We start from the raw sequence: 11,113 nt of genomic DNA on the forward strand, positions 1-11,113 counted from the left end.
AGCCAATTAAAGAAAAGAGAAAAACCTGCTTGGTTTGCCTCCAATAACATCGACTCCGGTATCCCCATCTTGAAAGCAGCGTCGAAAGACAGCGGTGAAAAACGTCGCAAGGCTACTCCTCTGCTTCGATCCATCCGTGCCCGTCTGCCCCTTCACTCCGACGTGCAACTGTGAAGCAACTTGCCCAACAACAAGTTTCGATAAGGCTGCTCCGGAAGTCGCCTTATATCTAAACTCGTTCCTTCTCCGTGTCGCTAGCTTCAAAGACGTTGGAGAGGCGGGTAAAGGTTTAGGTTCTTTTGTGGAGCCTGATGCTGGGCCAAACGGAGGAAAGCTGCCGCTCCACTTGATCTCCTTCGAGTTTGTTGTTTGTTTTTGTTCCCTATACAAACTGGAGAGAAGAAGCGTCGTGCTAGTATACGTAGTAGCTGGCTTTCCGGCCAGTGTGAACGTCGCCGGTTGTAGTCAGGGACCAGCTGTGGAAGGAGCGCTGCGCTAGACGCCGGACGAGAAACAGATCTTCTTCGCGACAAGAGCAGCACAGCTTCGGCGATGGCGAACCTCCGACATGTTCTCACTCTGTTGGCTATCTGCGCGATGTTCGGCGAGGGTCATCAGATTGAGCCGCTTGCCGACCAGCATATTGTGCAACGCGACATGCTGTTCTCACAGGACCCAAAACAGGTGGGTAATTGTTCTATTCTTGGCGAATATTTGAGGCTTCGAGGTCGGCAAAACTGATATGACATTGAGACTCAAATTCCTTATCATTTACCTCTAGACAAAGCAGTTGCTTATGCACACATAGCTAGACAATACGCTCCCCGCTGCTTGGAGCTGAAAAAGGAGCTTTTTGACCTCGATGCTGCTTTTGTAACTGCATCTGTCACTTCAGTAAAGCAGATAATTGGGCTAGTTGGTGTGCCATTGATTATGAGGCAGCGCAACAGGAAACACATGGACAGGAAGAGGGACAAGCGCTTGTCCCTCTTCCTGCCCATGTGTTTCCTTTTGCGCTGCCTCATAATCAGTCTGTCACTTGCCAGACATTTCCTCTTGTTCTTCTACAACGACACTACATTATACGTTCCTCCCAAATTTTTAGTGTAGAAGGGACAAAATATTACAAGCGCTTGAAAACTGATACTATTTCTATTTGTTATAAAAAATTCAGAACAAATTTTACAAAAGCCTTTTCTTGGCATCTCGATTAGGCTCTCACAAAAAGTGATACGTTTCGAATCTTTATAAGCATGAATATTCATCAATCGTAAAAAAGCTAATATTAGGGGAAGTCCATGGGTCCCCTTATGCACGCTTTGTGTACCCAGAAGTAACACATCGTGAACCCGGTCCACACAAGAGGATGCGTTGCGTGCTCCATTTTCTGTTTGCGCACGAGACATCCTTATTTACCTCTGTTACTTGCCGAGCGTTTAGTGCCCCGTCTTGCTTTGGCACGACTATCATTTTATGAACCCTTTGTGTCTTGCCGCCAATGGCCGTCGCTTTCAGTTTCTAGTTTCGTTTTTTTTTTTTTAATTTATCTAGCAATAACTATTGGAAGTTGTTACTAAAATCTAGTTCTGACTCACAAAGCTCCAAAAAGGGATCTTTTTATATAAAAATGTGCTCTACAAGTTTCTGGTGCTGCACTGAAAGAGCTCGCCTTTTTTACCCAAGCTGCTTCTATTCAATCAAGTCAAAGCCACTCATGTCACAGAATTTTTTGCGAGCTTTTGAGAGTTATTCTTACGAACGGGGACAGGCTTCACCGCAGTGTGAATGGAATGTTTTCTCTGGGGCACGCGTTCGACATTTTTCCTGCTAGCTTTAATTCGTGGAGACGGTCGCGTACCATCGCCTCCATAAGCTTTCCGACACATGAAGTGAGGCATACTGGGCGGAGATTATCACAGTGTATCGCCTTGCGGAGCTTGGAGATGAAAGTCACGAGGGAAGTCCTCCATTCCTCTGGCAGGGGCCCTCATCCCAAACATGATGGACGTATATTCGAGGAGTCGGGCGTACTGCTGATCCGGCAGATTCGCCAACTGCGTGACTGTTATGCGGTCTCTGCCGGAAGCCGTACCGCGCCTCATCTTAGCGAGAGCTGACTTAAGGTCGGGAAGCGTGAAAGGGGCATCCAGCTGTGCGTTTGGTTACCCAGCATACTGGAACTCAGACCCCCTTGGATTCTCCATGCGACAGAGGTAGCGGGAGCACAAGTCGTCAGCAAGCTGAGCGGTAGTGCCCGGGTATGTGTGTAGAACGCGTTTTAGATTTCGTTGTGTTTCACCGCGTGTGCTGGCAGGGTCGACAAGCGTGAGGAAGAGCTGTGAGGTGCTCCTGGAGCTCATCTGTCCCGCGTCTCTATCGCACCTTGCGATCCAGTTGGAATTCATCAGCTGGTACACATATTGCTCGGTCATCGTACGCACTGAACGCTGCGGGCCGTGAACGCGAAGCCACGCCAGGTGAGCAGAACACTCCTCTCACCTCCTTGCGTGTGCTTCGCCGTTCGGTGGTTTTTATTTCACTCCCGTACACGAGCGGGACGGGACTTTCGCTCGTTACGGCGGTTGTATTTGAGTACTGTTGATCTGCCCTGTATAATTACTCGGGAATATTAAAGCTTGTTCGAGTGCACAACTCGTGTTTGTCCCCTCTGGCGTGAACCCGCCGCTCTGGAAACTTCTCGCACCGCGGTTTGGGAGCCACATCTCTGTCTGTTAGGGCTGGCACGACGGGGCTAGAAGGCGACTGAAGCGTCTAGCCCTCTTTGCCGAAATATTCCGAGAATGAACCCCCATAATCTGAAAGGCAGAACCTGAATTGGCAGCGCCTGCCAATCCGACCATGTCATTCAATCTATGTCACACAACTACAGGCAATCTGCCACTGCATCCATGCCCCCTCTCACCTGACATATGTAGCCATGTCCGCGATTTTTCACTTACAACGCCGATGCAAAGTGTTCTGGAGAATGAGACTTTTCAAGCGCTCTCTTGTTTCACAATTGTTGAGTGCGGTTGAACGACCTGCGACCACACCTCGCGTTTTAAGCCCAGTTCCAGCACTTGACAAGAATACATTGGCATGGCCTGGAAACAGTGAATCGAGATGCTGTAGGGTTTGGTTTGTGGGGTTTAACGTCCCAACAAACTCAGGCTACGAAGACGGCGTAGTGGAGGGTTCCAGAAATTTCGGCCACCTGGGGTGCTCTAACGTGCACTGACATCGCACATTACACGGATCGAAAGGCGGCCGCCGCGGTCGGGATTCGACCCCACATCCGAGGACACAGTAGTCGAGCGCCCTAACCACTGCGCCACCCCGGAGGGATTGAGGCCAATACTTGCCTTCCCTTCATTAACCAGATCGCAAAACTTAAAGAGAATGTCCAGATAAACAACACTAGATGAAAAGGAACAGCAGCGCTTTGATCATGGTTAAGGTTAGCCTTCCACGCGCAACGCGAATGCTCAGGGTTCATGCTCCTCACTGGGAGTTTGATAGTAACCTCGTGTAACTAACCTCCTGAGTGCCCAAAGGCGTGCAGACTCTGTCGCCCACCTGGCGATAGACTTCGTCGTTGTTTCAGCTCCTCAATCTTTACTACAATTTTGAAGAGAAAGAGTAGACAAGGTGTAGATGACTGGTGGACAAAGTCAAATTAATCCGAACAAGGTTGAGCGGGAGCTGCAGTCCACTAGCCAACGTTGAAGTAACGACATAAATTTAGATAATTGATTTTTGTTTTGTACGTCAAGTTAAAAAAGTGACCTGGCCGTTTAGCTTGAAGTTAATCACGAATGATCATACGTTAGCAAGGTCAGTACTAGATTTGCATAGTTTTCTTGATTTTCTACGCACTTGTTTTATTTAAAGTGGTTTAACTTGGTTGGTACAGTATGCCGTGTATGCACGCATGTTTCAAGGATTACAAGCGTTGTTACATGGCCTAGAAGTAGCATGCCTTACTCGGTCTTCCAAGGGTGTCGGTGGATTTGATCCCGATCTCAAAAGGGCTGCGCAAGTCAGCAAGTTCAGCTATTTTGGCCATACATGTGTATTCTGATCTCACACTACCCGCCTACCAATCAGCGCTCGAATATATCATCTGACGCCTGCCAAGGGTATGCTCGTGAGGAGGACCGCACAGACACGCAGACAGACAACGGCTTTTAGGCGGAGTGGTAGCCCTAGTGCTAGGCACTAAGAGATGCTGGGCTGGTGAAGAAGTTGGTGTATTCTATAGGGCATTGTTCTGATCATGCCGCCCTTTTCAAGGACGCAAAGGCAAACGGGAGGACAGAGGCAGTGAAGTGACACAAGCGTAGGAAAGCGAGTGAGTTCAGTGCCCTCTACGCTGAAAGGGAGACGGCCAGAGGGGCCGGAACAGTCGAGATAGCCGCAATGAAGTGTCGAGAGAAATACGATGCTCGGAACACACAGAATGCACTGAGTGGCGTTTGGAGCGGCAGTGGTACGATAAAAAAACAGACCTCTGTTTTCACCGTTGCGATAGTCGAATTTTCGTATAGCGCCATATCGGATTTTAAAGCAATCGCGTCAAGGTCTCGTTCTCTAGAAAAATCCGACGTCAACATTGTCGTTGTGAGCAAAGCATCGCCGGCATAGCTCTGGCAGGCGAAATGGCCGTGTACTGACTACCAGACGTCACAGCCACATCACGCACGCTCTCGCAGGTCGGGATCCGCATATATGTAATGGGCGGATAAGATATCAGCATTCCAGGACTCTCGGATCTCGATCTTAACACACTGTCCAAGTGCTACGCAGATACGCTACTACGGCTTGAATCAAGCGGAGTCTATGCCTCTGTCGGGTTGGCGATATCCCGACTGTATATGCTGATTATTATGTGTGGGATAATCTAGTCACATATATAAGAGTACCGATTTAGCGAGTGGCAAAGTGAATGGACATGCGCCAGGATCAGCGAGGGGAATCGGCATACACAGGATACATTAATGCTGTCAGGTCATAACTTTTAAAGGCGGCGCTTAAGTGTCACTCAGATTTTTAAATCCCAGCAATACTTAGCCTAAGCATCCTGAGTACGCAAAGCAGTGCGAGGCAGACCGGAAGGCATGCATTGCAGCTACAGCATATACATATTAACCAGGGCTTATATTACGTCTCCGCCTAGCTAATTAGTTGGTTGATTTATGTGGTTTACCACACGAAAGCAGCTCAGGCTATCAGCGAATTCACTAATTAATACTGCCGCGTGGTGGCGAGAACGCAAAAGAGAAGATAGGCGTAGTCGCACTGAAATCAACTCTTTACTGGGCTGACTTGCACCAGCAAAAGTACTAAACAACTCGGCGGCGGCGATAGTAAAAAACGTGGTCTCCGGTCATCGAAATGAGAATGCGGTCACGCCGACAAACGCTCAATTTAAAGGTGGCGAGGAAACATCTAGATAAAGCCGCAAACGGTGACCAGAGCAACTTAGAACATTGCAGAAGCATACACGAGTGGTAGGAATATTCAAGATCCATATCTCGGCGCATCTTGCGCGACAGAGAAACTGATAAAACTGCGCCTCGCGACAACGAGCATAAACAAACCAAGACTAGAGAATTGATCCGCGTACCAGAATCGGAGTGATAAGGCCGCATGATGGCAGCTGTCGAAAAAAGAACAAATGAAGATTTGAATAGATCGCGGCATTACTCCTTCCTTTAAAGCTCGATGTTTACAAAATAAACACATAAATGTAAACAAACTACGAGAAATTAAAATAACTAGGGCATTTAGCGAGCGCAATGCTTTAGGCGCATAACATGACGATTTCTGGGCGCGCCCTAGGCGCTGGGATGTGGTCGTACGTGCCGTCGGAGACGACTTCATAATTAAGCTGTCCGATGCGCCGAAGGATTTTGTATGGGCCGAAGTACCGCCGCAGGAGCTTTTCACTCAGTCCACGGCGGCGTACCGGCGCCCAAACCACACTTGGTTTCCCGGCCTGTATTCTTTGTCGTCGCAAGCTGTAACGCCGGACGTCGGTGTGTTGTATCGGCCAGACTTTGCAGGATATTTTTATACAGAACGCTATCGAATGCTCCATTCAAAACAAGAGCCAGGATAGCCCTTAATTGTCTGTGACTTGGAAGGTGTCACAAGTTGGTCTTTGTACAGGCATAAGAGGACGTCCTACGTCGACAGGTGGGAGCGGAAGCTGAATTGAGTGTTATAGGTAGGAGGGATATAGCTGTCTTTTAAGTGCCTGCTCAGTCTTGTTTTGATTACCCTCTCTATGAGCGTCCCCAAACACGAGGTGCGCGATATCGGTCTTAGATTATCCGGTTTAAGAGGTTCGTTCGGCTTCGGAATGAACTGAACCACGGCCGTTTTCCAGGTTATTGGTAACGCTCCTGTAGCCCTATGCTTCTCGTTGAAGCATTCCACCAACAAGGTGATGGTGTCAAAGCTGGGGTTAAATAAGAGCTTCGCTGCTATTCGATCTCAGCCTGGGGCTGCGTTCTTATTCATGGCCGCGATCTCTGCTTTGATTTCATTTTTCGTAAGTGGGATGTCCAGCTTAGGATTCGGAAGCCCACAATATCCGGCTGCTCCACGACTTGGTCCGTGTACAGGTAAGGTACCTGTTCCTTATTTTCCCATCAGCTGTGTTCGCACCCGATGCGGTGTGTACGATCTTCGTGAACTTGCCTTTAGTAGCCGACTTGTTGCTGGCGGGGTTAATTAGGACACGCAGGGAGCTTACAATTCTTTGATGCATTTAGCTTCCTTAAATACAATCGAAAAGAGAATTCTAGTTCTGTCTGGCCGACGACATGACGTAGGCTTCTGTCTTTTTGTTTATCTCTATTTTTCTTGAGTTTGCGATTAAGCCATTGTTTTTTCCACCTTTTCGTCAATGAGTGTCTTGCTCCCCATAAATGCAGAAGGTACGGATCGACTGCTAGGCAATCTTCTGTCGTGCGGACCTCTTCGGTAAATGCTTTCAAAGTTTGCAATTCACCCTTAATTCATTCCTTAGGTCTGGAATAGGGTTTGCAGTAGATGCATTGGCCTTCCTCTACCTGTCCCAGTTCGTTATTCTTGCGATACCTATTTTTCGCGTGTACGCGTTTGTCTTTATCTCGAGAGAGAGGATGAAGCGATCTCTTTCCAGGTGCTGTTCGGTATTCTTCCAAATTGCACTGCTTATGTTCATGTGGACCGTCAGGTCCGGACACATATTTCTACTGACACTGTTTTCCAGCCTGGTGGGGTAACTAAGATCGGTGAGGATCTATAAGCCTTCTTGCGTCACTTCTTGCAGTTTTCTGCCTTTTGGTGTCGCTTCCAGTGAACCCCACGAAGGGTGCGGTGCGTTGAAGTCACCCTCAATCACGCAGGGGTTTTGACCCACTAAGCTAAGAAATGTTTTTATGAGGGAACCTAATCTCCCGTACCTGTCTTTAAGAGGGCTGTAGACATTCAATACGTGCGTGCTTGTCGCTCCTCTTTGGAGAGGGAGTGATATAGCAGCGCGCAATATACGGCTCGAAAGGGCCGTGTAGCATGGCAGTGTATAATTTGTTCTCTAACATAGCAGGTAACTGGTCGTGCAGATAAGCTACCTTGGAGTTTATTAGGCCTTAGGTGGGGCTCTTGAATCAGGATAGCTGCCGGTGGGTCAAATTCATGAGATAGGAGGAGATTAGGAGTCGCTGCTTTCTCTTGTATCCCCGGCAGTTCCACTTCCAAATTTACTCAAGGTTTCACTGGCATATATTACCCGTATCGGAGGGCTCTACCACTGGCATTCTACGAGCGAATTTGGACTTCCATCTTTTGTCCACATGTTCCTCCCAAAGTGCAGAAATTGCTGTCTCTGTGTGTTGTCTCTTGTTAGCAACCTCCTCTCTAATTTTTTGGAATGGGGCGTTTACGTAAATTGGAAAGGCACGAAACTCCTCCTTGAAGGATCTGATTTTAAGATAAGTTGTTGGTAGACCTCGTCTAAGGCAGGCGGAAGAGGTACTACATGCTGCGTTTGGTTTTGGGGAATCTGAAGAGTTATCGGTGTTATTGTATATTAGTAGTGGCTCGCTTAAGCTCTTGGTTTTCGATTGTTAATGCGCTGACCTGTTTTTTAAACTTCCTTTTTTTTTTTTTGACAGCAGCCAACTACGTGTTATTCTGAGGGGAGGACGAGGACAGGAGAGGAGAGGCCACTCTGCAAAGCTCACCTTCGAATCTGAAAGCTGACCCGCCCTGGTGGCCATGACGAGGTTATCCTTCTCTTGTGTTTTACCCGCCTCCACGTGACTGGCATTCTGGTTGGATCCGGTTGCCCGGTGTGTCGAGCTCGAACGGACACGCGAGAGACGGAACCAGAGTGGGACATTGATAAAGACGCTGCTCGCAGTCGCTGTGCAGGCTGCAGCATCCTTCTCAACCTGCCCCTGCCTTCATCGTCTTCGCGTTTCATTGTTGCAGCCGCGTTTGATTACGTGTCGCTAGCGTTATTGTTCAGCCGTCTGCGGAATTCCTCCTTGCAGTCCCTTGCATAGGTCTTGTGCGGGCCCTTGCACATCACGAAAACGGGAGCGCACTCGCTCGGCGTTCCACAGTTATGGCAAACAACCCCCTTGGGTTTCAGTCAGACGTCTGCTCGGTGAGCTGGCATTCCACATCATTAAAACTTCCTGCTGGGCGAGTTGGTAGTTCAAGATGGCATTCCACTGTCGATGCAAGCCACCCTCGTTTTCCGGTAGATGTAGCAGCGGCGCTCTGACCACCCGTAGTTTACCGGCGAAGACGATGACTGCCTACGTAGTCTTGCCCTGCCGACGCGCTCCCAGGATTGTATGGCAGGGTGAGTGAAGAGACGTTTTTGAAGATAGAATGATCACTTACTTCAGGCTTAATATTATGTATTACACCCCTGCAAACAACCTTAGGCAAGGCAAAGTAGGCTGTGAGCGTTAGAATTCTTGCTGTCGAGGTGCAGACAATCAAGCTTGGCGAGACGGAAAGCGCACTCTTCAGAGTGTGTACACACCGTTATAATGTTCTGCTGGCTAACAACGAGCAGCGTTGGCTGTTCTTGCAGAGGGGTGTTGAGGGCCGCTTTTATCCCCAATTCGAGGTCGTAGGAGCGTGAAGCTACAGATTGCAGATCCACCGTGGATGATTGCAGATCCACCTTGAAAATTCTTCAAAGTCGGTAGACGCGGAGGTCTCGTGTGCGGGAGGTTCTTGGCGTTCTTTCTTCTCCGGCTCTTGCTTGGGAGTTAATTGTGGATGTAGCTTGCGCAGCTTCTTTCGTTATTGCGCCGTGCCATATGTTCCGCGAGATCTCGCCTAGTTCGCAACATCTGCAGGGATACGAGAGCAAATTAATAATCAAAAAGTTAAGTTAATTAGCAATATCTAACATGATTATTATTATATAAAGTTTGATGCAAGCCTGTCAAAGCCAGACAAGAATATTTGTCGCACCTCAGGGAAGGGGTCAAGTAAAACTAATTGCTGGGCTAGCTGGTGCATTGCTTTTCTTTCACGGAAGGGGACGCACCATGTCAATATTGTTAAACAGGAAATAAGCTAGATTTAAAGAAAATGAAACATGATAAAATCTCCGACGAAAAACGATCAAATAGACAGATAGGTAAATACATAATATACAAGGTGTTAAGACCCAAGGGCTTATGAAAGCATTGTTCTCGGAGGCCTCATCCTCTCTTTCGCAGTTCATTATTACGCGGTAAAACAAACAGCGGGGGGATTTTGAAGGCTGAACGGGACACAGAATGCATCACTGACTAGTGCAACTAAGAAACTGCCGCATTTGTAAGTGCTGCTCATATCCTATGGCTTATTGTCGGGTTAAGGAACTTGGCTGCTTCTCATCCCTCTTCTCCGGAGCTGTCCACTGCACTCTGAAAGTGGAATAGCAGAAACATGTCACTATAAGCGAAACCTAGAGCAGGAAATAGCATCATACTCTCTATTTCATCCAGAGAAACGATATCGGTGGCCCGTGCCGGAACAGCAACCACTGCCGGCACGAGCTGTGCTGCCTGGCAAACCGGAACCACAGCCAGTCCTGCCAGCCGCTGGCCAGGATCGGCGAGCACTGCACCGAATTCCAGATCAAGGGTGGAGCCTATCCCGACCACTGCCCTTGCCTCCAAGGTATGCGCAGTCGCGACGGACTCCAAGCGTCCGCGGGAATAGTTTTCACGCGCTTTCATACAATTTCAATCACTATAGCCGAGTTGTGTGCTGCAGATTGTTTTACATGGTACTAGACGCATTAGCCAATGCATATGCCTTAGATAAGCTGCCACAAGACAATCACAATGCCATGCATTCGACCGCCTTGACCCTTCCTTGCCCACTAATGCAACAGAGAAAGTTTTGAACTCTGACAGTGGCAATCAATCTTCTCTAAAGGCCTGATAAAGTTTGCAGTAATTTATCCCTCACATGAATTGTTTCTCGCAGGCATCTGCTCGCTGACCTTAGATCGACGCCACAGAAGAGGCGGAAACGGAACGTGCGTGGCGTCCCAGCAACAGCACCTGGAACAACAAAGGCAGCGACAGCGGCGCTAGTTTTTTAGGCGGAAAATGGAGTTGCTCTCCGTCTGTCGAGAAAATATACTACGCGATAGCAGCTGTCATTATGCGGCATTACGTTCCTCTGCCCAGCACCCACCGTGCGCACCGAGTCTCATCTCCTTTGATAACGTTAACCTCGCAAAGCTAGCTGGACACAAATGGGACTTGGCAATTCTACGCAAATGTATTTTGTAACACACTAATGAAGCTAATGTCTAAATCAAGCGCACATGCGAAAACTGAGAACAAAAGGTTGACTTTAAAACCGATCGTTCACCTGTTTTTTTGTAAAATAAATTATTTTTCAACAGGTTCCACGAGTTAAGCGCTTTCGCGCAGGAAAAAGGAAGAAGGGACTATCAACTCTGTAGCTGCTGTTGGTGTGAAAGCACTGGTGTGAATCATTGAATTCGCAAGAAAGGAAGAAAAAACAACGCAAAGGATGTGGTGACATATTGTCCAACAAAGCACAGCTTAAGCGCAACATGTACAACGGAAGG

The 11,113-nt window shown here is 48.2% G+C and overlaps 1 protein-coding gene across 1 annotated transcript; it reads left to right on the forward strand.

The window, feature by feature from the left end:
- Window positions 1–260: 260 nt before the first annotated feature.
- On the forward strand, window positions 261–11,113 carry LOC146178402 (uncharacterized). Its single transcript, XM_084579749.1, has 3 exons — window positions 261–684; window positions 10,011–10,185; window positions 10,498–11,113. Exons 1-3 carry the CDS (start codon window positions 553–555, stop codon window positions 10,605–10,607), a joined length of 417 nt encoding a protein of 138 aa, XP_084435875.1. The 5' UTR covers window positions 261–552; the 3' UTR covers window positions 10,608–11,113.

The sequence above is a fragment of the Amblyomma maculatum genome, chromosome 9 (assembly GCF_055883805.1).
Source record: "Amblyomma maculatum isolate TAMU_Amacu chromosome 9, ASM5588380v1, whole genome shotgun sequence".
Classification (NCBI taxonomy): domain Eukaryota; kingdom Metazoa; phylum Arthropoda; class Arachnida; order Ixodida; family Ixodidae; genus Amblyomma; species Amblyomma maculatum.

Bases quoted from the DNA above. Each gene is read 5' to 3' on its own strand.
- LOC146178402 (XM_084579749.1), top strand. From the start codon at position 553: ATGGCGAACCTCCGACATGTTCTCACTCTGTTGGCTATCTGCGCGATG. The intron at 685-10,010 runs GTGGGTAATTGT...TATTTCATCCAG, and splicing joins TCTCACAGGACCCAAAACAG to AGAAACGATATCGGTGGCCC. The intron at 10,186-10,497 runs GTATGCGCAGTC...TGTTTCTCGCAG, and splicing joins CCACTGCCCTTGCCTCCAAG to GCATCTGCTCGCTGACCTTA.